Source organism: Polyodon spathula, chromosome 19, assembly GCF_017654505.1.
Source record: "Polyodon spathula isolate WHYD16114869_AA chromosome 19, ASM1765450v1, whole genome shotgun sequence".
Classification (NCBI taxonomy): domain Eukaryota; kingdom Metazoa; phylum Chordata; class Actinopteri; order Acipenseriformes; family Polyodontidae; genus Polyodon; species Polyodon spathula.
Window position 1 is genome coordinate 25,222,892 of NC_054552.1, and position 27,940 is coordinate 25,250,831.

At 37.0% G+C, this 27,940-nt stretch overlaps 1 protein-coding gene across 2 annotated transcripts in view; it reads right to left on the reverse strand.

Annotated features, from left to right (window-relative positions):
- The window catches only part of LOC121294732 (OTU domain-containing protein 7A-like), a 119,902-nt gene that overhangs the window by 31,033 nt on the left and 60,929 nt on the right, over positions 1 to 27,940 (reverse strand). Inside the window, exons 1-6 of one of the 2 annotated variants that reach the window (XM_041218778.1) lie at positions 24,949 to 25,281; positions 23,201 to 23,355; positions 7,321 to 7,503; positions 6,344 to 6,562; positions 2,598 to 2,699; positions 620 to 747 (exon numbers count right to left, since the gene is read on the reverse strand). In XM_041218778.1, the coding sequence (XP_041074712.1) occupies positions 620 to 747; positions 2,598 to 2,699; positions 6,344 to 6,562; positions 7,321 to 7,503; positions 23,201 to 23,285 (717 nt within the window). In that variant the 5' untranslated portion in view covers positions 23,286 to 23,355; positions 24,949 to 25,281. Of the gene's footprint in view, positions 1 to 619; positions 748 to 2,597; positions 2,700 to 6,343; positions 6,563 to 7,320; positions 7,504 to 23,200; positions 23,356 to 24,948; positions 25,282 to 27,940 lie in introns of those variants that run through there. The other variant, XM_041218777.1, reaches the window with a different exon arrangement.

Sequence of the window (27,940 nt, forward strand, 5' to 3'; positions counted from 1 at the left end):
TGTCATCAAGTTTCTTGTATATCAGTTGAGTAAACGGACTCACCGGGTACCAGTATTATAGTCAGCAGCTCCCTTCATCTGCAAAGCCAACTATCAATAATTTTAAAATGTTTACAATCTGGTTATATACCTTCACATTCCTGAGTTCTCTTTATTAGCCTAGCCTCTTTAAAAAACAAACAGCGTGACTGCAGGTAGTCATGGCATTTTCAACAAAGCAGCACTTTATATCAAGAATTTGAGTCTCCTAAAACAAGACGGGCAATGGCTAACCAGGGAAATTAAGAACTTAAGAACAATACTACTGATCTACAGTAGTATTGATTTGCTGTTTGCTTTCAAACTTGCTTGCTTGAGCACAACTGATATCCTGCCAAACATTTGGTTAAACAAACATTTGGAAAATGTTACAACCACCACCCAGGGTTTTGTATAATCTACAGAGGTTCCCGCATCTGTGTTCCTGCTAGAGTCAAAACTTGGCGCATAGTACTGCAGTTCTCATTGCTGTCTTTTCCTGGATGTCTGAGAGATTTTACAGTTCACTAAAGTAGAAATCCTAGTTATCAAAATACCCAAGATAGTTGCTGCTTTGATAGCACATTATTTACAGACAGACCTCCTTGTTTTGCTGCGTCTGTTGCCACCTCCACCGTCTCTTCAAGGCCTCCCGCTCAGCACCACTCTTCATCATTGCATAGAGGGATTTCCTCAACACCAAGTCCCTGTCATGGAAACCCCACATTCCTGCAATGCACAAACCATTTTTTAAGGTCTGAATTATTTATTAGCTCTGAGAGGAACCTGGCGGTCTTAATGGGCTAAAATGTAATACATTATTTTAGTTTACCTTGGAATGCAGTAATATTTGTTATGTGGGTTTTAAATTGTTGGTTATGAAAGTCATATTTTATAATTACAGGGAATTCTTAACAATAAACAGATAATGCTGGATCTTGGGACAATAACAAATAGAAATATTGAGCCCTGAAAGTTTAATGGGACATTTATAAAATCTACATTTTCCTAATGTTTACTTTCTTATATGTTAAGGTAGTAATGTGGAAATGCATATTAGCTTTTCTCTGTGCATTGAAGTGTGTACAACACAGATATATTTATTTCACTATCTTACTTGCTCACCCAACAATGCTACATATAAAAAATAGTGAATTAACAAAGGGTAAAATATAGAACAATTTACTATCGACATGGCCTAACCTTGAATTACCCAAATTATTGAGTAATCAAATCGAGGGAGCACTGTACTTAGAAATAAGTACACTTTAATTGGACTTTTATTCAGAAAGTCCCTATCCTATCAATTCCAGGATACTTCTCGGAATACACAACACTCCTTATTTTCGTACTGACTACCCTGGTACACTAAGTATATATTGTTGATAGTAAGTCATGGGGATCTGGGGTCAGTACAAGGACATGTCTAGCTAATACCAAGAGAAGCCCAATTTGAGTTCATTTGATGTAACCAGTAGGGGGTTATGGGCTAACTGCCATCCAGCATGGCAGAGTCAGTGCTGAAGAGTGCCTAAAACCAAAGCTTTTCCTCCGAACTTTAACACAATGTATTGCCCCACTGTTATTCTTCCTTAAGGCAGCATGACTGCCATGCATGCCGTGTGTCTTTTTGAGTGCAAATCCCAGTGTACAACCCCCAGGAAATATTACATTTGGCCACAAACAGAAGTGTGTTCCCTTTCGTCTATTCATAGCCATTTCAGACATGTCTTGTCAGACATGCTTTACAGCTGCAAGTTTGCCCGGCTCTGTGTCTCCTTCCTTTTTCATCTTAGAATGTTTGATCTTTTTTGATGCAAGAATTGATTAAAGCACTGAGCTGCATGGGCGAAGGTAGTTGGTTTCAGCCCCAGTGGCCATGTAAACATACAGTACCTACTGCAACTCCTGTTTTGATGACTACTACTATTATCAGGAATTCTTAAAACAGGTTAGCAAGAAACATTTTCCAAGTATTGGCACCCAATGGGCAACATGTGACTGACAGTAATATTCCCAATGTACATGTTAATTTACTTTTTGTTTCTAAAAGAACTGTTAGAATTCCAGCTAGTAACCCTTGGTTTGGAAAACCTTTGATAATCCAGCCTTCTATTACCATAAAGATGGTTTCCAGTGGAGCAACCTCTTATTTGCATATTTGTGCCTCTATAAATATGCTTGTAACCTTTTCTCAAAGAAACAAAGCACTCCCTTACTATAGTGGCTCTTTATACACCGGTTGTAAGCCACTATAGTCATGACCCCCCTAAGTGCATTTGTATACATGTTATAAGACAGAACCCAAGTAGCACAGTGTCTCTCAACTGTGAATCTTGACTACAGTGTTAAAAAGAGGGAGCACTGTACAGCACATGGGTGGGCAACACTGGCCCTTCCAATGCAAGTCTTTGTTCCAGTGTTTTTAATTGTTTAATTGAATTAAATGAAGCATCTGTCCGTGTCTAAACCAGTTCCATTATACTTGCTGAACCTGGAAGAGTTTCCCAGACCTGGCATATAAGCAAGTGGAGCCGACAGTTGAAATGTCCAGAGCTTCACAAGCATTTTGCTCTTACCTAAAGAGGCTGCATGTAAGAGACAGTTTCCATCCCCAGTCGTGGCCAGTGGAAGAAGACGCTTGCAACTGGTACACATGGTGGCCCACCAGTTCAGACGACCTGAAGACACAAAAAAGCATCATTTTGAGTTTCCAGTGCAATGCTGTACGAAGCCTGAACCACGCATTGCATTGGAATACCTCGTTGTTTAGACTTTGTTTGTTTAACCCTTTTAGTACTGATAATTTTGTCGAGCTGAAGAATACGAAATTCAGTTATATAATTCAAAAAGGAACTCCTACATTGAGTATGCATGAAGACAGTGACATACACACACACACACACACACATATATATATATATAAAATGTGGTTTTAAAGTCTCTTCAGTACTCTGAACGGTGTTAACATAAGGTGGGATCTTGAGGTCCTGCCAGGACTGAAAGGGTTACGTAAAAAGTAAAGAAACTGCTTAGTTTGGAAGACAAACTTTGGTGTCTCTTTTAATATACTGTATTATACAGGGTGATTCTAAAATTGCTGGATAAGTGGACATGATTGAACAGTATCTGTAATTTTATGGGTTTACTGAAAATACATGTGTCTATTGACTTTTGAATCGCATATCGGATTTTTAATTGCTAAACACATATTACTGTTCAAACTTGTCCAATGACTATTGATTAACCCTGTGTATCTGATCATATGCAGAATTTTGTGGTGGTGTTAAAAAAGCAGTGCAATTTCTTATAGGTTTGACATACAGGCATACTAGCATCATAACTGGACAAGTGGTTTCTAGATATTTGTACAAATGTAAGCTTGACAAGAGACAAAGACAGACTCCATATACTCCCAGATTCTGATGCACTCAGTAACTTACACCAAACAATGACCGAACAAGTTTCATCATTATTGGATATGATGTTATAAATGCAAATGCGGGACCACTTCTGTTATATACCGATCGCCAAAAACAATAAACACTGATTCAACGAAATACAATGAAGTATGACTTATGTTCAGAGTGAAGCTCGGTATGATTTACTCCTTCCAGCAGCTGACAGGAGTCGCAAGGTATTGCAAACCTATTTCAAACAACCACTCAGAGCTGTCAAATCTGTCTTTGCGTGGGATCCTACTGGTGCCTTATATTCCCACTTATCGGGAACAGGGGAAAGAGAGGTAAAGTATCTTAGCCATAGCACAGTTAAAGGTATAAAACATTTTCAAAATTTTAATGTGCAAGGCTGGACAATTTCAGGTCGTATCCATTTCTTTACCCACATACAATGAGTTAATACATTCTTTATGTAGTCTTTGTGAGCTGATTGTTGCCTCTATTTCCCTTCCTGGCTGTGGCATTTTAGTTTTCATTCTTAACATTGTTAACACTTGATCAAAAAGATATTATTTATTGTATGGAGAAAATAACCACCTCCATCTAAACAGCAGTAATTGTGCGTCCTTCAGTGAAAGAACATCTGAACAAAATAAATGGAAAAAAAAAGCACTGTGCTTTATTAAGGCTGATATGGGATGTACCTCCCGATGGTGCCTGGGAGGCTATTCATCATGTAGTATTGCCCTTGGTGTAGTGCCATGGATGAAAGAGCATCTAATGAAAAGCAGTACATCCCGAGCCTATTATAGCGGAGTGCATAATAAGGGCATACTCGGAGAGAGACTGCAGTAGTAAGGATAGCAATGACTGTCAGGTCTGTGAACAGAATTAGGTCAAACTGCCTGGCTTTGTCAAGCTGTTCATATCTGGGCTCACTGACAACATGCTGAACATCACCGGTGCTGTGTCTCTTGCTCTGAGAACCTGCGCTTGCTGACACAAACTCAGCAGCGTTACAGTAGGATATGGGTGTGGAGGAAACGTAGACACAACGTATAGGCCTTTATCTATCAAAACCCATCATGATGTAGGTAAATTAAGGATAACAGGGCACCATGAATCTGAACCCAAGAAACGTCCTTTAAACAGAATTGAAATGCCCGGTCTGGCATTAATTGTGTGATGTATAATGGCACTTGTCTTTGGCACTGCCCTACCTCTGACAGAACTGTGACTCGGCCAAGATGACGTAATGACCCAGTTGAGTGCTATCCTGTGACTGGGCTTGTCTCAATTTGCCTGAATTGCTTCTCTCTTTACTATTTTATGTTTAGTTGCTGTATTCTTAAATGTGGAGTTTATTAAATTAAAATAGTCTCTGATGGTACAATACAATAAAACAGTCCACTCGACCGAGTTGCCCCAGACCTTTTGGAGTCATCCAAATTTCCTATCTGTCAAGACAGTTTTCTTTTTCATTTTTTTCACCTAATGTATGCTTTGTTTTGTCGTCTTGCTTACTAAAACGGTAGCTCAGGTGAATAACAAAATATATATTTTAAGCTGTGACTTGTAGGCAAAATTCCCATTTTATACACCCAGCCTTTCAGTGCTTTGTGACCTAATCCTAGTATCTTTTCTCCATAAAATTACATTTTTAACCACAGAAAGTTTAAAGGTGATGCATTTTTAATAAATGTATCAAGGACAACACACAGACAAATCATTTAAGCAAATTAAAGATTCATTACAGTCTAGTTCCGTGCAAGCTTGATGACATTAGCTGAAGATTTTGCTGAACTAATAGAATATTGAATTGAACAAAAGGAGACTTTATAGAAAACGTTAATAACGAGAGCAATTGAAACTGCACAGGAAAGGCACAGCGTGATTCCAATTGCTTGCAAATGAAAATAATGAATGTGCTGATGTGAAATGCATATTAAGAAAAAAAAAAGAAAAAATAAATTCTGCTTCCAATAGCGTATACAGAATCTTGTATCTTATATTTTTTTTGCTAACACCATATTCTTGCACTTAGTTTTCAATAGCCTGTATGGATACAATAAAGAAATCTCAGTCTTATACTGTACATGGCCTGTAGGTATATACAGTACCTGTATGTATATACAGTACATATTGACTGGTATTTATGTGGTACTGCCCCCATTACATTTCTTCAATGTAAGATATCACAAACTCCTTGATGGAATATTTTAGTACTTCTGATCAGCCTATGATTGAGTGTTCAAAGTGTATTAGAAAACAAAAGAATTCCAGAAAATCTTATCTGTCACAGACTTCCATTCGTTATATAGGTTTCAAATGTGCAGTCTGAAATACAAACATGTAGTTTCACTTTCAAACCTGATACATTGTACTGATTATACAAAGTATTTGTATTGATATGAAGTTCATGAAATATCTTTTCAGAAACCTTGCTTTAAGTTTGTCTTCCTTGCTCGTGTTGCCTGGGTAGTGAAATTGTCTCCTCCTCTTCAATGCCTTAATTTCCTGTCATTAACCAACCCGCTGCTTGACTGTACTGACTAACTATTTTAACCTGCTTTAACCCCAAAGCTGCTGAGGAGAAATGACTTGGGATCTGATACAGTAACAGTGTCCATCAAATTAGGGTAAGCAAACAGATACATTTCTTTAATCTAGTGTAGTATCAGATATACTGTGTGTGTGTGTATGTGATTTTATATATATATTATATATATATATATATATATATATATATATATATATATATATATATATATATATATCTCACACACACACACTTTTCAAAACTGCACATTTGAGAGCTATGTAGTTGAAGGGAATGCACGGCAAGCATAATGTAAGGATTTCGTTTAACTACCAGCACTAGTTGCTGAGTTTTCCTTTCAGTCTTGTGCCAGGCCTCTACTCACCTGCTTGTTCTAACGCCACCATGGTTGACTGTTCTATCAAGTCCCGCTCAATAAAGCTCCTGAAGTCTTCACTGTACACGCTGAGGTCAGGTAGCTGGAACGTGTAAATTGGCATCTCCAGAGGGAACTGCTCGCTGCTGCACTCGTTCACAACGTGGGAGCGAGCCAGGGAGACTATGGCTGAGCTCGCGTGAGAGATTCCTCGGGAGAGACGCTTTTCTGGGATGAGAACAGACAGCTTCATTAGGATCGTAGCGCAGTGTTGCCAACTCCCAACTCTCATTTTTATCCCTGCTGTTCATTCAAGGTGTTACTAAAAAATCATTAACACAATGGTACTGCCTATTTGATTTACTTAAAACCATAAAACCCCATATGGTTGTTTCAGAATGTTCATTGCTTGAGTGCATTTCACAATTTGGGTAGTCCCTCCAGGAATTTTCTGTTTTAATTTCACATATGTTGACACATTATACAGAACTTACTTTTAAATCAGAAGTGTCTGCTGTGTTGCAACAGTTAAATAATCCGCAATGTGGCGATCAGAAAATTGATCTTCGCATTTAAAAAAAAAAAGTTGGAACTTTAATAAGGTCAGACCATCATGGAAGAGGGTGTTTTAACGAGTGTCTAGTGTTATAAAATTTGAAATTGAGAAATAAAAAATTACTACAGTAACATGAAGAAAATACCTTTTAAAAGGAGTGATAACCAAGGCTTTGAAATCCATTTTGTACCTCTTTTTAGCATTAGAAAAAGATCTTCCAAAAGAAGAAACTGGTTATCAATAATAATACTGGTAGAAGAAAATATATTTTTAAACCATGGTTAGGACTTCTTTAAGATACAAGCCTGACATCTAGGTTCAGAATCTTGAAATATGAATCATGTTTAATCCTTTAAACTCGCACGCACTGAATATTAGTCTGATTGGAAGAGTGCTGCCTGACGATGGTGTAATAAGCTATAATAATTACCTTGAGCAATGTCATCCTGCCTCTGAAGACCAGTCCGCTCGATCTTGTTCAGTGGCTGGGGTTGGTCCCGCTCCTGCTGTTTGTAGTACCGTCCCTCGTTGAAGACCTGGGGGAGGTTGGCAGTGTGGACTTGCTGCAGCTGCTCATAGTCATTCAAGGCAGCACTCAAGTCCCAGTTTTTACCTGCAGAAAGAACCAAACACACTCAGTTAGCAGTAAATGAAATCAGCCACATGTATTCAATTAGCAAGTGCTATAAATGGATGTGTGAACATCACCATGACTGAAGAATCTTTGTCAGTAATGAGGACTCGCTTAAAAACACAGTGGATATCAATCGAAGAATCTTAGAAAATTCTGTAAATTCTGCAAATGTATAACTGTGCCAAGGCATTTAAACCAATTTACTTCATGTTAGAGCACAACCTACTAGCCCTCCTTCATTGTAAAGAAACCATTTTTTTTTTACTTAAATTAGGTTATATGTGAAACATCACAGATCAGGATATTTTTGTGTTGAATATCTTTGATTTTAATAACAATAATGTTGCCAGTGCTAGTAAAAGTATATATATATTTTCAATAAGGACTATTTGGTAAGAAACACTAAATCCACCAGAGGGATTGAATGACCTGTGCTGATTTTATTTGAATTATAATGACTATTTCTGTGAAGGAACAAAAAACAGCTGCATTCTGGTACTTGTCCCAGCTGTGATTTTACAAGGATCAGGGATTTCATTTCTGTGGAAATATTTTCTAGGCAAGTGGTTTTACAAGCCATCATAAAAAATAAATAAAAAAAGCTAATAAAATCAGTGGGGTTGTAGATCACAAAAGCAAACCACAGAGTTAACTGCTTTCCTACAGAAAATGTGTGTATATATATATATATATATATATATATATATATATATATCGGAAGCGATATTACTTCAGTATACACTTGTGTCTTAAGCCCATTTGAACATTTAAACAGTACAGTACTTTTAGTGTCTCAACACATTCTTCCATTAAAAATAATACTGGTTATAATAGATAACACGCTCAGTCAGATAATAAAAGGGTAGCTCTGGTGCATCATAGAGGCATTCTGTTAGTATTTGAGATGTTTTGGTTGGTTTTACCCAGTAGCATCATTTAAGTAAAGTAATGATATGGAACCCTGTGGAAGGGCGAGGCACGGGTGTGTGTGTGTGTGTGTGTGTGTGTGTGTGTGTGTGTGTGTGTGTGTGTGTGTGTGTGTGTGTGTGTGTGTGTGTGTGTGTGTGTGTGCAAAAACACACTGGAATGTGGCTGGAGCCAGGAACTGAATAAGTGATTAAATGATTAATTAAGGCTCCAGCCACAGGTGTATAAATAGGGTGATCACGGGTGTTAGATGGAATTAATGTTGGAGTTAATGCCGGTGAAGGTGCTTCGTGTGCTGTGTCCATGTCCTGTGTGTTTATGTTTGAGAGTTTTTTGTTAGATCTTTTGTTTTGGCCCTTGTGTCTTATTTTGTTAACATGTTTTTTTTGTGTATCTGTATCTGAGCCTCACTATCTGGTAAACAACAGCCTTGCCAGTGACGTTACCCTGTCACAAACCCAAAACATTAGTGTACACGTTGTCAAAATTTACAGGCAAATCACAGTGCGTAAATAGGCAACATAAAATCATTTTTAAAAAGCCTTCTGTCCTGTGGTAACAATAAATGTTTAGCTTTAAAAATATGTAGAGTAGACTCTAACTCGCCTGAACCAGCTGGCCTCAGCCCCCGTACAAATATGTTTTTTTTTTTTTATTGTAACCAGTACCATACTAAAAATGACTTGTCTAGTCTTAGTTTTATGTTAGAATACCTACTTTTAACCAAAACACACAAGTAGCCTGATGAATAAAAAAATATAGTGATAGTCATGGTTTACGTACTTATCATGGAAATGTAGAAATATGATCATCTACATCCAAATGTATCTGATCTCATTGATTTTAGATCAGTTTGAACTATTGGGGTTCAGATTAGTCTGCTGCATATGAACTTCCTAAAATACTTTATTAATTTGTATTTTAGATTATTTGTACATTGTAATATAGTTATACCCATCTCAATAACAGGATTGTAAACAACTTAGCTCTGGCTCCTGTGAACTGAAATTGCAATTTTAGACAGAAATCCCTCCAAGGAACCCAAGACATTAAAGGCAATGAAAATATAGTAGACACGGCACTTGGCACCATCTCAATGTGTTTCACTTCAGATTCAGAGCTTAGAGCTACTCAACATGGTGGCAAGAGACAGTCCAATTATAATGAGTCACAAGTAAAAAAAAGTTACAATGCTGGAATAAACCAAAAGTGACAGGGCTGAATAAAGACCCGCGATTTGACAGATTTAGAGCTGGTATAAAAAATAATAATTTAAGACAGCTAGAGTAAAACGTTATGAATCCTGCAGTATTATAGTGGACGAGATGGCTACTTAATGCCGCTGCTGTGCTGCCAAAGGTGTCTTAACTAATGTATTATTTTTGTTAATTCCATTTGTATCATTTTTTGTTTGTCATCATATTTTTAGAGTTCTTAAAGCTCTTGTGTCTTACTTCTGAGTATACGTGCTACACCAGAATTAAGTCATGTACATCATCAATAGGAAATACTGCATAAAACAAATGTAATATTTCTTACATCCACTAGGGGCAGATAGTTCATACTCATATCAAGTTTCTTTTAATGTAAGAACTACTGTATAGGCATCAGCTACCTCATCCTTTTCTACCCCAAAGAATAATATCCTGCTCTCCACAGCAACAAAGTGACATTTATACCACCCTGAAATGCACTCACAAAACACTGTCCAATTTACTATTAATGTCTTTGTTTTTTTTTGTTTTTTACCTGGAACTCTTTACAAGCTTAATATTGGTAAATTGAAACTGTTCAAATAATTAAATTAAGTATACGATTCATTTTTTTTAAATATAAAAAAAGACATCTATTCTATAAAATAAATGTTAAACCTTGATTATGTTTTCTCACCAAATCCTAGTCTTATTCAATACACATTACTTTAGTGTGTGTGTGTGTGTGTGTGTGTGTGTCTCTCTCTCTCTCTCTCTCTCTCTCTCTCTCTCTCTCTCTCTCTCTCTCTCTCTCTCTCTCTCTCTCTCTCTCTCTCTCTCTTGCTCTTCTCGAATGAGAACATATATATATATATATATATATATATATATATATATTTCAGGACCTCCACCTCCCTTACTGAGGCATACTGTATATTATTGACCGGGTGCCAGAAGTTTGAACAAATCAGACCCCTGGTCAATCTGCTGTGAACTGATTGCACTTAATAGTGCATGAATAAGTCTCACCCAAGTCTGTAGGGTTACTAATAGGAATTGTTCATGCAGCTATAGGGGAGGAACAGTGTATTTAACATTTAAACTCCAGGCTCATATTATTATTATTATTATACTTAATTGAAGGCATAGTATGAGTTTCAAGCCATGTGATCCCTTGAAATCTTTTCTTTATAAATGACTAAGTACTTTGTGCATCTATTATGTACAAGTAGATCTTGATGTAAATACAGCACAGGTGACTCACTGAATTGATAACTGTTCCAGACCTCCCTCTTCAGCTGCATGTCAATCACAGCTGCTATAATTGGAATTGACTGTGCTTCATTTTTCAAGGAGAAAAGACTTTTGCCCAATTGAGTGTAACCAATTGAGTTGTCTTGATTTTCCAGTTCAGCTGTTTTTTTAAAACTTTGAATTCATATCAGACCATGTATCTCGGAGCATGCAGCCCTAGGTTTCCTCATGATATGATTATTCTGCTAGATAATTCTGAATAAACAGGTCTGCAATTTACTGTGAGCATTAGACAGCCAACCTTGTATATCAAAAACAGAGCAAATATGCCCCACCATTGCTTTAAATGCAAAAGAAAATGTCTGTATCATGAAAAACTACATCACCAAATGGTGTACAATACATACACTGACAGATTCTGAAACCCTCAAGCATGTGCCAAACAAAATTCATACTGTACATTCATATACCTGCCTCTGTATATCCCCAAACTCTGAAACCTGTGCAAAAGAATGCCCTTGCCAAGTTTCCATTGCTTGGCCGTTTTATTAGGACCTTTTATCTAACACCAGGTTGGGCCACTGGATGCTCAAATCAGATTGAGATCTGGGGATTGTGGTGGCCAAGTAATGTACCTGAAGTTTTTGTTATGCTCATCAAACCATTCAAGCACAATTGTGGCACAGTGGATGGGGGCATTACCATCTTGAAAGTAGCCATTGCCATCAGAGTACAAGTGCATCATTGTTGGGCGGACTTGATCCGCAACGATGCTTAAATAAATTACAGCATTCAAAGTAAGCACTCAATCCAGTGAGAACATGCCTTGTACCTAATAAACTTGCCAGGAGTTGACAATTCAAATGTATGCTGTTGGAAAGAAAGACAATAGATGATGTTGCTATTTTGTGTGTGCCTGTTTTTTTAACATAGTTTATATATTTATATATATATATATATATATATATATATATATATATATATATATATATATATATATATATGTGTGTGTGTGTGTGTATATATATATATATATATATATATATATATATATATATATATATATATATATATATATATATATATATATATAACACTATCTGCTGATCCACAGCTTGATGAAGCTTATCTTCAAAGATAAAAAGAGCAATACTTAGAAACAAATCCTGTCACCTGTGTGTTAAGTATGATAAGAGAAGTACCACATTTTTTTACTTTAAATGTCTAGGAAATACATTTAGTGGCGACAGAAAAGGGCTTATATATACATACACACACATATTTTTAAATCTTTCAGTTTTATGTTGTTTTAGAAATAGTTCAAACCCCCTCTTAAGGACAGTAAAAAAAACACCTTTTTCACAGTCATCATTTGCTCTTATTGATTGCTTCTCTACACTGGCTTACCGCATAAGAGCCTACAAAACACTACAGGGCCTGGCTCCTGATTATCTAAAAGAGCTTTTATCCCTGTGTGTACCTAGATGTGCTTTAAGCTCAACTGATTCTGGTCTTCTGTCCTTCCCAAAGATATTAAGACAAAAAGGACAGGAGATAGAGCTTTCAGTTACAATGCTCCCAGATTATGGAATAAACTATCATCTGACATTAGGAGATGAAGAGTCACTTAATATTTTTAAATCAAGTTTAAAAACTCACTTTTTTAGACCAGCATTTTATACAAAATCAAGTGCTCTTCTTTTTTTTATTTCTCTACTAACATTTATGTTTTTGTTTGGTGTTGATTTATTTTACTATAAACTTTTCATGTTCATTTTTTTTTTGTTTTAATTCATTTTATTGACTTGTAAAACACTTTGAGATACTGTTGTATGAAACTCGTTATATAAATAAATAAACTTACCTTAAATACTGATGTAAAATCACCTTCAATATTAAAACCAACCCTGAACCTAGACCAACGTACAGTAGCAAGCCTCTTGTTAATTTACCTTTCTAATTACACCAACATGCTGTAAACAACTGTGGTATCAATTTGTTACAGGAAATACTACTTCCCTTCCTGTTGTTGGTCACTTTACTGATCTTAATATGGAGAGATTTCACTGCACAGCATGTTTTTGTTGAAATGAAACATGCAAATGTAAATATGTGACCTCGTATATTGGATTTCTGTGGGGAAAGTACTGTAGCTCCTAAAATAGATTTTTTTTAGGTCTTTGTTGTTGTGAGCAGAGGGATTTTATATCAAGATAGAGGTGATGAGGTCACAGGCAGGTTACATTTTAATTACTTAAACTAAGGGCACACTGTTACTATAGCTTAAAAATAAAAGCCCCTGCCTGTAAACTTTGATTTGGAATCGAATTGCTTCCGAAATTAGGTTAATGCTTGTTCCTTATTGTGTTCAGACAAAGGTCAACAGAAAAATCAATCTTTACAGTTATGAGTTTGGACTAAGCAACATTTTGCTGCACCATGACAGACATTTGTTATTGCTTGCACTGCAGGAGCTTTGTGGTGGTAGTTAATGTATCAAGTGCACTGCTCCTCTTGAAACAAGAAATAAATAATCACCACTGCCTTGGAAGAAGGCCAATTCAGTTTTCTTAGGTTGGGCTGATTTCATGCTGGTTTGTGTAATATTCCCAACCTGACCTGCAACCTCATCACGACAGTACTTAGCGTTTTGTGATTTAGAAGCTTTTTCTTTATTACTCTTCGAATGCTCAAGCAAGAAGGCATTAAACTGATTTAATACATAACCCAATGTTCCTTGTAAAGCTCAATCTTTGTATTACTATTCCAAATTATTCCAAACTTTATATGACAGCCTATTCCTCAACTGATACTAGAACGGGTTATTGAGGAACACTTGAGGATCCCAGAGTGGCTCACTTGTATTCACTGGGGATTCCACAGGGAGCATTGCATTGGTTCTGGTGCTTCTGCATATGAGGGGGAAAAAACAGTTGGGGCTATTTCTCCCCACCACGCTACAGTGGTTCATACTGGCCAGGTGCCCAGTGAGCTCCTGGGATCTGTGTAAATGAGTTTGAGGGCATCTTCACTAATTTGTACCTTATTGTCAGTGAACCCATTGCTACTGCCTGGTTAGTATATGCTACAGTGATAATCAGAAGGTTTCACTCTTCAGTGCTCTCAATCTGGTTCCTTTCACTAGCAAATTAGCCTTCCTTTCACAGTTTATTATTTAGCAACTCTTTCAGGTGTAGGCTCAATATGCATTACCTTTTATTATTTACCTTCGTAAAAGAAAATGCTATAGAGAACAATAAGGTCATTACTTCGTCTATTCCCAGTAGAAGGTTTCTTGAATTCCTGCTGCTTACTAAGAGACAGTTTGGAGTACACCATTTAATGTGTTGTGCTGAATGAAGCGGACATTTTGAAGCCTTACTCTGCTCTCTGGAAATACAATTCATGCAAAAGGACTGCAATAACAAAAAGTTCAAAAGACAGCTTTCTATATCACCTTTTTTAAACCTTTCCATTTCCAAGACCTGCTCTCATACTAGTTTTAAGAAATATGTAAACTTGCCCGAAAACTCACATAGTTTAGGCAAGCGCACATTTGTAATGAAGCAACCTGTGCCTACTCTACTTTATCTGGCCATCGTTATGACAACTGACAAGGACCACTCTGCTGGTTAGAATAAAAATAAGCCCATGGGATATATTGTTTTAGTAGCGAGTGACTTAATTAAAGTCAATATATATATAAATATATGTATATATATATATATATATATATATATATATATATATATATATATATAGTAATATATATATGTCTGTATATATATATATATATATATATATATATATATATATATATATATATATATATATATATATATATATATATATTTTGTAATGTAAAAATTCGGAACTCAAACAGTAAACTAACTCTACAAACTTAAATCAGTGGATCATTAACCTAAAGGGTAGTTCATGCCCTCTCTGAACGAGGACTGTGTCTCTAAGAGAATCTGACAGTAGTGCTTGGATCCATCTAAAAGAGGAATGCTTGATGGCTCGCTCTTTTTTGTATGTGACCACGGAAGAGAGCTCTGTGAGACAGAAATTACCTTAGGGGGCTGTCTGGAAACATATGGTTTACACTTCAAACTGTTGATAACATTTTCTTCCTTTGTCTACAGGACTGAATGTATAATTCTGTATAAACTGGCTCTTGGACTCGTTACTTGAATATAGGATTAAAAACGATTAGTAGTTTAGCAGACACCATGCCACCTAATATTGGCTCAGAAGGTTAACATTACGCAACTAGCATCCATCAGTGGTGTGCCCCAATGACTACTCTCAAATGCAGAAGTCGGAGTAACACTCTGTTTAGTGCTGATCCCTGCAGCTCCCTACTTACACTCTTGATGCTCTTGTAATCCACTACAGTTTGTGAGGAGCTACAGTATGAAGCAATCATGGTGAGTCAAACATTTTGGTTAGGTCAAATTCAAGTTCACCTAACAAATTCAGCATTGCTGGTGGTTCTACCTCCAAGCTTTCACAACACCATCTCATAGACACAGCTGAAACCAAGACATCAAGCAGCCAAGACAGTCAGTCAGATTATTTGAACCTTGAAAACCTGTATATTATCATAATTTTCTGTTGCTTTTCTATGAGTTTTAGATGTGAATTATTGAACACTGTGTGCAAGTTTACTTCCCATTCCCCTTCCCGTACTTACTGGAGGTATGTGCTTAAAGTAAATGCATAATAATAAATAAATAAATACATGTAATGGTGGAGGATTTAGCTCTTTGGATTATTAACCGTTTATCTATAATTTATTAATCTGCAATAAATAATTCTGTGAAAGCGTACTATTGATGCCCAAATATCTGACTAATGGCGGCCCATGAATCTGGTGAGTAAAAGAATGATACATTATTACATTACCACAAGGCCTGCATCATCAAACAAAATGTCTTGGTACTATGGAATCAACTGCTAGTCACACAAAGGGTACAGGAGCTGAAGGAAAACATGACAGTACAGTGCTCGGTTTCACTTTCATTTGGAGTACAATAGCTTGCAAGGTGTAGTGTTTTCGTATATGCCCTATTGATTCTTATACAGCCACTTCCCTTAACTGTAGTAAATCTTTAGAGGCTTGGGAAACCACAAACCATAAATCATGGCAGGATACAATTTAACATTATAAAATAACTGTCCGTTTCACAGTCATCCGGAGAGCTGAACTGTATGTACAGCCCTTGCTAGAAGGTTTTACTGTGAATGTACAGAGTGATTTCGTGTTTTCTTTACAGGAAATTATTTTACAGGATGTTAATCCTAAAGTAAATGTAGATTCTATTGTCATTTTACTGATCTTTTACCTTCCACCTCTGTGTCTGTTTTTACCCGTCTGTTTTATGACACACTGCCATTATGGATTCTGTCCTGCTCCCTGATTGTGAGATAAGAAGAGGTTAAAAGCTCTAAAGCCACGAATGGAAGACAAGCCCAGCTCTGTTGCACTAAGGTGCACTGGTCTTTCGACTTAGCTGATCGCACCTACCTCGCCTTTGATACAAATCTACAGTAGGTTGGTTCAGTTAAAAGGTCACTACCACATGGAACAAAAAGAAAAAAAAAAAAACACTTGTATATATTTGAAAAGGGGACAATTATTCATTCAGTGTTACCAGGTTATTAAAGTAGGCAATAAGTAATCCCACCCCATACACCACAACCCAGCAAGGGTGGATTGAATAACTCTGAGTCACTCTACCTCTTAGAAACAGCTGCATGGAACAAGCTAGTCATCTGTCTGGAAAGTAAGGTTGAATAAAACCTGCTGAATAACATTACGTTAACATGTTGAATTACAAACCACTTTGGAGTTTTCCATATACTTAATGAAAAACTGACAAATTAAAAAATGTGACACTTCAAAATCTAATATGAAATACTGTACTACTAATATGGCTTCCGGTACACTTTTGCAATATCATTTTGTAGTTTCCTGGATCACGATGTTAAATAAAAGATCTAAATTGCTAATTGGTATAGTGAACTGTCAGCCCATTCTCAGGCAGGCACAATGCTACAGTCCAGAGTGTAACACACTTATTCAAGACAGTATATCAAAAACAATTTTGAGAACATATACGGGAATGTCAGATTCATAAAAACACTGTCATAAATATGGCGAGAGTACGAAGTCTGGTTTATGGTGATGGAAGCTCTCTGTCAAATGTTGCTTCCGATATGGACATTAACGTCCATTTGAGAATAGGAATTTTAGAAGTATCACATTTTAAAAAGGAACAGCAAAAAGCAGCAATTGCACAGGTACTGCAATACCCATTCTCATGGGGTGGCCTTGCATAAAGAAGCCAATATTAACATTTCAAATGCCACCTAGAAACATTAACCATCTCATTAGATTTCCTTTCTGTTAGAATAATCTTTCACACATAACATTATATATATATATATATATATATATATATATATATATATATATATATATACATATATATATATATATTAGCTCAAAGAGCCAGCTGCCATATACTACATGGTGACAGTGTGTGCTTTGTGTTGAGAGCCACAGGTATATCATGCACTGCTTTTTGTAACAAAAGACGCTAAGATTTAGCTTTCAATAAGCCCAACCAATTTTTCATGACATCATGACCTAGATTCTAATACTTTCAGGAACATGTGCTAATGTGTGTCCATCCCAAGATTCACTGTAATTGGATATCCTATTCTCATGGTATTACAAAACGAATGTGCATGTACCAAATGTACAATCACTCGTTGTCATTCACAAAGAGCAAATAACATGGAGCTTAAATCGGAGAGAAGCTTGTGTAAAGAAAGCAAGGGTTTAATTGCACCTGAACTGTAGATTGTCAATGGTTACAACCCAAATGAAAGCAGGCACATCGTATTTTTCTCAATCAAGATTGCCTTTGATTACGTTATGGGTGCATGTTTGGCACTGGTTCAGCTTTTCCAAGAGCAACCGAATATTCCAATTGCCAGGCTGATGCCCTAGCTGCATTAAACAGTGATATTTTTTTACTGCAGGGCACTAAACCACACTAAGTGACACTTTGACAGTTTGACCTAGCCCTGACCTTTGTCCTAGGTTATCATTCCCAAAAATCAACTGGTTCCTCGAGCACTGAAACCTCCACCCACATGCATTGCATTCCACCCACATGCATTGTATTCTACACTCATTCAAGAGTTATCATGTGCCAAAAACACACCCTTATTTCCTGTATACTTAAAAAGTACAGACTACATGACATGTAAAGATAAAGTAGCTTCCAAAAGCATTTTCCCCTTTTAATTTATATTTTTTGCAATCATTCTGTGTGGCAGCGCATATATTGCACAGTGGTGTATTGCCAGGAAACTTCATCCATATCACTAGATGGTGCTGTCTCTTTCATCTATAAAGCCACAGACTAATATGTGATGACTGTTTTGGGCTTACCAAGCAGTCAGATTTCAAACCGTGTGTTCACTGTATTGCAGAAGAAAGTTTCTGACTACAGACCAGCTTTCTAACTGTAGAAAAAGACAACCTACAGAATACATGTACTCGCATTTTACATAAACAGAAACTCAGAGGTGCCAAATACTCCAGAAGAAAACAAATTCATCCTATTGGGATCGTTTTCCCTTTGTCTCCCAATAAAGGAGAATGGGCAGCTAAATAGCGGTTTAGTTCAACAGCAAATACTCATAAAAGGTAGTTTTGCATGTATTTAATTGCAATATCAGATCTAATCTTTTTGCAATTAAATGATCTTTGTGTTTGATTGTGCTGTGAATTTCAGCAAACCTGACTTTAATGACCATGACAGCTCTTGGGGAAAGAATTTGTTTCCAAACACTCCCTTCATCAAATCTTCTACTGACATTAACTGTACAACACCAGGTCCAAGCTTATTGTGAGATATGGGGGTAGATGTAAGGATACGTGGAAAGTGATTTGCTAGTGCAAAACCCCCATAATGTGGCCGTAAATCACGTTTAGCAGCAGTTAAATCTGATTTTCGCAGCAGCTAAAAATGCGGCGTATGTAAAGAATGGTGTTCACATGCCGTTCTGCACCCGCTATCAAATTTGCACTTTCCCATCATTAATCCATTAAAATTATATTGAAATGCAGTGAAGTGAAGAAAAGAGCATGGAATTGGGCAGGATCTGGATATTGAGCGGGCGCAAACCATATTCTGTGATGTAAGGATTTTGCCTTGCACTTCGGCAATTGCTGACCTCGAAAAATGTTACACCTCTTCTTGCAAGGTGCAAACCATTGTAGAAGTGAGATCTAAGAGCTGTATAAAGACACACACCTGCAGGTATCTGTCATTGGCCTTAGGGTGGCTGCTGTGGTACACTTGTCTGGAGAGATAGCCCAATCCACCTTTCCCAGATTGGTAGATTTCTGGACGTCATGCTGAAAAGGGCAGGCCGATACAGATCATTTCCTAAGGATACTACTAGCATAACTGTTTCATGGTGACTGACCTCAGCCGTAAGGACTTTCAGCTGCTTCTTTTTTTTTCTGTGTGCCAAGAGGACTTTGCTGCCCTTAGTCTGACATTTTGTTTTGGTTTGTATTTTTATGCTCCACAAATGTCATACAGCGCCTACCGCTCTCTGTACTCCTAACTCCATCACCTCTAGGCTGCAAGTGTGGCCGCTAAATAGACCAATGTGCTCATTGAAACCCTCATTATCGTACCTGCAGCTCATTATTTGTGTGTGTTGAGTAATTTGCATTGCTCTTAAGCTTACATAGGGTGCAATGCAAAATAGTTGCATGGCCACAATGCAATTTGAATTTAGCATCTGCAATTATTTGCACTGCGCCTATACTTACATCTACCCCATGGTGTGTGAATCGGTGAACTGAAGGGTCATTATATAGTTTATTGCCTATCCAAAGGTTTGACTTAAACACTTGTTTACTTACACTAACTTTCTTTTTTAAGCATTAATGACAACTGAAACTCCACAATGAACGGGGAAAGGTATGACTACACTATAACAGTCATTATAAAGCACCTGTATACGTAATATAGAGCACAGTACAATTTTAATATACAGAAACAGTTCTAAAACGGGTACTATTTTAATAACAGAAAAACCTAAATAGTGTTATTAATGTGATCTTTCAATTTCATTCAAAAGTGTGCATTAATAGACCTATATAGGGGATGGAAGTGCATGACAGGTCATCTTTTTCATAGCTAATCTTAGAAACAATCAGAGAGCCAGTGTCTCCAATAGTTAAAGCTAACAAATGGAAAGATTTTAAAGCTCTGGCAAGTTGACAAGTTTCTATTTATTCTGGATCCATTGTTGTTGTTATTTTATCTTGTCATTTTCTCTGGCAATCAAAGCTGTATGAAAAGGCGAGACAGCTGTAGTTGGCTCTGCTGTATGTATACTTTGCTCCTAAACAGCAGGAGGACATGCTAAATGCTATTGTATGACATCAAGCTGCTAACCTTGCAGTCCGCAGAAAGCATGCTTTCGTCCACACGCATGCTGAGGGTGTTCTGAGTATGGTTCCCAAAGTACCAAACACAGCACTAAATCCAGTTTCTTCCTCTAGAGGGTGATACCACACACATCCAAAAGGGCTTGGGACAGTAAACGCAGGGAAGGAACAGGTAAGAAAAATGAGATCATCTATTTTCAGAAAGTGCAGGAGACAGACACTGTCTGACCACTCTAATAGGACCAGTACCTAATATCAGGTTGGGCCTGATATTATAACTATGTCGCAGAACATAGTTCTTCAGGGAGCACACATCACATCACATCACAGGATCAAGCTAATTTGCATTTATACTGCAGTGAAGGAGTTGACGCAGTCGCAAAGGCTAGGGTTACAGCTTTAAGGTGAATTAAATATTGGCACACGCCATGGCACTCTTTGAACTCTGACCCAAGCTATGGTGAACAAGCAGGTTCAGCAAGAATATAAACAGAAAATAGAACAGGCCACTTCTCAAACTGGACCTTGCCTCACTAACATTTTTCAAATGAGCATGAGGAATTTCAGACAGGAACATAAAGCTGTGAAGTTCCTATAATTAGATGCTATAAAATGCCAAGTTGATTGCACAGGATAACTACATACAGTATAGTATGCATTCTAAAGTTCACACAGAATTTATATTCACCAACGCTAGTTAACTCTGCCAGTTATCTAATGCAGTTAACATTAGTTAGGTTAAGGGTTAGTATCACTATGACCTACAGTCACCACATCTAGAAAAGTATATCATAAAATGCCCATGTATGTATAAATTCAGAAAAAAACAAAAAACTGGTTTTCTATGCTTTTCCCATGGTGCATTTACCATATGTCATGCTTTATTATATGCTTTACCATACACTTCTGAGCTTTACAATGCTAACATATGCATTACAATGTTGTCACTGTGCTTTATTACACTTTAACACATTTAAAAGTGAAACATAATCATAGAAACCTTTTTAAATTAACACTAGTCTTTCATATAAATTGGACTTCCATGAACACTGAGAGAATGAAAATAACATTGTAATCTAATCTGTAAAACTAAACATAATATCCACTGTTTAAAATTGAGAGGCATTGCTGACGTGACCTTCAATAGACTGTGGTATCGGCAATAAACTAATTTACACATCATTGCAACCTGTAAACTTGGCTGTCTGCTGCCAGTGCCACTGTTGCGTTTATTGAAAATGAGCAGCATGTACTTAGTTTATTAGCTATCTTATTAAACTGAAGGGCAAGTAACACGCTCTGCATGGTATTGCTCAGCAGCATCAACTCCCTGAATGTCACTTGGAGTATAAGGACATAGCTAGGCCACAGGTGCAACAAGAAATATTTTTAGCATAAAAAAAAAAAATAAAAAAAAAATAGGCAGTTATACATCATGCAGCAGGAGCAGCACTTCTGTATTCTACAGTGGTGAAATGTCATCACAGAAACGTTATCAGCCTAGGCAACCTGATTTAGGATGCCTCTGGCCAACTGCAACTTGACATAAGAATTTACAGTGAAAATAAAAACAGCACAGAATATGAATGTTACTGGTACCAATTCATTTTTTTCATGGAACAGAGTACAGTTCTATTTGGTTAAAATGATGGACAGATGTCCCCATATACCCACAACCCCAGCAGGCGTTAACACTGTAATTGGGAAACATTTGACATCAGTGCTTATTTTCTGTAGTTGGCAGCTGTCAGGCAGGCAGCGGTATAGAAAATGTTATAGCATATTACTCTGTTCCTGTAAAATATGTAGATGCAGTGCACACTGGTAATTACACAGCTGTTTGGTTAAGCAAAGAGCTCAAGTTGTAATGTGTGAGAAAACAGATTCAGTACATGGCGTCATAAAGGAAATGCATTTTCAGGGGCCTCATTGAAAAAAATGTAGACACTCATGTGCTGATTGAGTCCATCCATCCATCACACTCTACATGGTGAACATTATAACTGCCTTGATTCTTCACCAAATGTTTATACAGTCCTACATTTGGGATTGCATTAGGCTGTAATCCATTAAACTCGTTTTTTTATACAATTTATTTTTAACCTTACCCAAAATAGGCATTTCCCAGGGTCTAAAGAGTTCATGTTTACAGTTTTGAAACACACAACAATGTGACACATCAAGTAATCTCTAACAGTACAGTAATTGTAATAGAACTGGAAAGCAACGGGAAAACATTCTGCTGGAAAGGAATCCTCCTTCATGGCCCTCCCTTCCAAATGCATCTCTCCTTGTCCCAGACTTCTTTAAGCGGACGGGGGTGCTATGGATTTACTAACTCTTGACAAACACCTTTCCAATTTGTAACACAGGTTTAAATCTCAATGGATAGAAACAAATATTACAAGTGTGTCTCTGCTGTGCTACTGCAACATTTGCTCTGGGTAAGAGTACCCTTAAAATACCAATGGGCCACATTTACAAATGACAGAAAAACTGCTTTTTAACCACCTTTTGAAGCACATAAAACCCAGGACACTAGAGAAGAAACATGCAGGACACAACACAATCAACATACAACACAATACCATACCATTACTAGCCTGCTATTACTGCTAAAACCCGTTATCAGATTCATTCATGCCAATAGCCCTGGGGACATAAATTGGATAAAAACTGAGGAAGCTATGAAAATCACTAGTGTAATGAATATGTCTGAAATGTGTTTGAGGGGGTCTATGACAAACAGGAACTCTGACAGGGCTGTACCCAATATCAACTCACCCCAGCCCCCCTGTGAGACATTGCTTACCTTCCAGCAGGTCTCTTGCCAGACCAGGTTCTGCCCCTGTGGACCGAACAAAGTCTGACAGGACCGTATCCATGTCAAGAGTCATGTGATCATGTAGAGGTGCTGCCCGGCCCGCAGCAGAACCTGTAGTCGTCGCCAGGCTGTTAATCTCTCATCTGTAATATTGAAGCATTCATTTTAGTTAAGGAACTAGATATAATGTGTGCGTTTATCTGTATATAAACATACTGTGTCCTGTGGAAATCAACCATATATTCTGACAGTGATTTTAAGCATTGCCTATCGATGCCCTGTTCCAAAATTTAAAACTGCAGTGTCCCAAAGCCATCTTCAATTTGAACCTATAAAAGAATGGTACAGTATGCAATAGTGAGCAATCTCTACTTTTTCACCTCAGCTTGTTTCTATCACCCAAAGTTTTATGCTTTAACACGAGCCAAATAAGCATGCCCCTTACAGTTCCAGCTTTGTTATAGCAAGCATAAGAGACATTTCTACTGCTGATAACCCTTAACGTTAATGCACCTTGTGTGGGCTGTCTCCTATCATATACAAGATGTCATCTCATGCCACGTGGGTTCTGTTCATTCAAACAGAGCAAAATGACATCTCTTATAATAAGAGAACTCCTACAAACAATGTCTTTAACTAACATCACAAAAAAAACATAATAGGAACTAAATGCATTAAACAGAAAAAAAGCGTTGTTGGTTTTTTTATGAGATTCAGGATTGGAGACGTGAGGCTTATGCACAGCAGTACACCTTTTTATAATAATTAAAAAAAAGAAATAAGGTTAAAACTATGAAAAAACACCAACGACACTTGAAGCTGTGTCAATCGTCAGTAAATAGTGAATACAAGAAACTTCAGAGTAAGTCAAAGTAACTACACCTGTATGCCTCTGAAGTACCTCAAAGGTCGATGTGATTCAAGCTCAAATAATGATTTACTGAAGGCTGAAGTACCATTTTTAACAGGATTTGACCCCTTATTCATAAAATAAATGGGGGTTTTGATCAATAAATGCTATAAATACTGCATGTTCCCCCTATGCTGTAAAAATGTTTTCTGGTAGAAAATACTGTATGCCGCTGGTACCCTGAGACTTGAAACAGCACATACATCTACTATACAGTGCATATAAAAATTGTTTTTCTTAATGTAAAACATACAACAACTATCAGTGATCCTTTTTTATATTCATCATACTGGCCATTATTTTCCTCTAGAGGCAACCTGAAAACCAGACTTGTTTTAAGAGATACAAGTTTTACTACACTTAACTACAAAATAATATATTCCAAGGTCAGTTAGCAAGTTGTTGGTTTCTTATTTTGTAACATTAACATTTTTCTCCTTTTCAAAGAGTTAAACGTGGAAGTAAAAGCTTTGAAAATGTGGCTTGAAATTTCTTAGAAAAGAAATATTAAAGCACACTACAAAAAAGCCGTCCACAATATACAGATGGAATACTAGCATCCACTGTTGCGCAAACCAATATAAAAAGAGACACCACTGCCAGTTATGTTTTAAGCCTAAACTCTCTGCATGAAATTAATTGATTATTCAAAACCAGCGTATATACCACAATTCTATCGATAGAGCACTCTAATCAGACATTACCGGTTGCACTCTCACACTTGCCTACCACTATTCAAATGTTAGTGTTACCGGAGCACAGGTTCCATCCACCAATACATGTAGACTAAATATCCCTTGGGCATCTCAAGAAAATTCAGCTTTACCTGGAAGCACCTGCTGGGTCAGTCCACTCCGCAGAGGACAGGATGTGTTAACCAAAGCCCTGACATGAATATCTGTGATGCAGCCATAGAAATAAAAAAAAAAGATGAGTGACTTTATTGATGACCCCTCTGTGCTCAGTAGGAAGTAAAGCTTCCTTTGTCGAGTGAGTTGTTTGTGCCGAACTGTGAATTCAACAGTTTGCTGTCAGCAGTTTGTACCATCCACTAGCTGAGAAAAGTAACAATCCCGCTAGTGTGTGATAATGACTCACGTCCTAGGAACCAAAAGCATGTTCTGAGGCAACTACTGAGACCTGCAAATGAAATGCAAATGTTGTCTTATGTTTTTTTTTTTTTTTTTTTTAAGATTTTCCACCCTGTTTTTTTTTTTTTTTTTCCCCCTTTACAGTTCAAGCATAATGCATCAACAAAACGGAAAGCATTATGTCACTTTGAATTTCACAGCGGCATTTGAAAAACAACCTCTTCAGACCTTGCACTGTATATGGTATTAGGGAGATTTGTTGTTACTAATAAATGTCTGCTTGGCTTTTGGTTGGTAATGTAATAATCCTACTGCAGGTTATTGCCTGCCTGAAACCTCACATGAAGTGGCTTTACCATCTTAACTTTGTATTGAATAGCTTTATTATTATAATCTTTATAGATTATTTGCTTATTCTAGTTTTTGAATAGACTCATTTTGGTTTATTCAGTACAATGCTGTAAATACAAATATATACCTATAAAACGGGTTGATCAGTGTGAGATACAGCTAGATCATAAGATGTCACTTTGAACTTTGAACTGAGAAATAGTTGGCAGTTGCAGATGGTTCATTCAGAGATGCTTCTTTGTAAAAAACAAAACAAAAAAAAAGTTAATAGGTACAGTAGGTGAGAAAAAAAAAAATTGCCATGACACTTACGGTTTAGTAATGACTGCTTTGTTTTTTTTCTAATGCACTCTATCTTGTAAATAAATGGTAGAAATTATATCCATTTTATGAACCCCTGAAGGAGGTCCTGAAATGCTCAAAGCATAAAATGTCAACCTTAAAGCAATTTTGCTACTTTGGTTCACAGTCAAATTATCCCAAAACTAGGTCAGCTTAAACACTGCCGGACCCGAGTGAAATGGGATGAAATTCCTTCGGGACCTCAAATGTTCAGAGAAGATTGTGAAAATGATTTGCTTATTTGAATTCATAGAATCGTAGGTCACTGTCCTAACTTGTTTTTTTTTTTTTTTCCTGTGTATGGTTCGGTATACTTTTATTTTTTATATTTAAGTTAGGTATACAAATAGGTTAGCCAGTTAATAATAATTATAAGGTCATTTTATGGTAGTCAGTCCCACACAGTGAAAATAAGGGCAAAATGCTGGATTCAACTTTGTTATTATTATGAGTATTAGAACAAAAGAGCAAGTATAACAATCAGAACATTATTAGTCAACATTGATCAAATATGTGTATAAATACTGGGTCTGGTACTGTTACACAGTGTGTTTGATGGCCTGCTGCAACAGATTATGACCTAGTGTACGGGTAAAAGGGGGAGAATGATAAGGAATATTGAGATAGAGGAATAAAGCGACAGTCTATTTAGCCTCATCGAAGTCTACTGTAAGAGGAGAGCATATCTGCCCGATTAAGACAATCTTTATTTTGTTAGGGGTTGAAAGCATTTCTCTCTTGTGTTTTTGTAATCCGTGGAAACTGTTTGAAGCACCTTGTTGATATAACAGACACTTTTCTTTTTGTGGACGTGCAGGCTTCCCCTTTCCTTGTTTTTGTGAAAGTCTGTAAATACAAACACAAACTCAAATTGTCTCGTAAGATCTCAATCTCGATACCCTTTTGCAGATATCGAGGGTAGGGGGGTATATGTCTCACCATAGTTTTGTTATTAAATTGCTGTGGGTAAAAATCTGATTAATGATGGCAGGTAGACAATCTGAGAATGCAGTCTCATTTCCGTGAAACTCAATTCACTTTCAGCCAGCACATTACTTTACAGATTGCATTAGTAAAAAGCTTTAAGTGTCCAGACAGAACAACTTATACAGTACCCCTGCTGGTAGCCAGGCTCCAGAGTTAGGATCTTATACACTACTCCTGCAGGTAGCCAGGCTCCAAAGTTAGGGTCCTGCTAATAACAAAATTTTACTGAGACTAGATCCGTATTGCTTTGGGCATGCTCAGATGTTCAGTAACAGATAGCAAAAAAAAAAAAAAAAACCTTTTATCTTTACAGGCGCTATATAGAAATACAAATATTTTAAAAATCACTATTGTGGTTCCTCAACAATTGTGTGGAGGAGGGGTATCTCTTAGGCTTATGATGTAATCAAGCAGGCTATATTTATCTTGCAGAAGCACACTGGCAGTAAATAAAGCATAGTTGTGAAAGGAGACTTCACTGTTCTAATGCACAGCAAGAACATTTTGTTGGTGTTAAATCATTTGCTCAATAACAAATCACGGATGAGAAATCAATCAATAACTGCTGCTGATTTGCCAAATGTTCCAGTATGTTGTATCCTGTGTACAGATGCCATCCCGTGCATGAACATACTGCACAACTGTCACAGAAATTCTAACTCCCTGCTAGTATTCACCTAAATCTTACGATATAACACCAAAAAAAAATGAAGAATCAAATTAAGACTCATTGCTGGTAGACAGAATGGTGCTAGCATTATTTACTGCCCAGTTTAGGTACAGAAAATATTGCCATACCAGTCATTGACCTGTATTGAGAGTTAGGGCTCTTGTTCACCTTGGACACGGTACCGTGGAATCTCAGAAATCCACAAGACTTTGGTTTATTGTGCCTTCTTTCAGAAGACACTTTCAACAGCCCCTGCTGGTGCTGAGGTGAACACCTTAAAAGGAAAAGTCATCCCATTCTTAGAAGACACCCAGCTACTAGCTTCTGAAACACAGATCTGAAAACCCCTCTCTTATCAAGGAAATGTAAACACCACT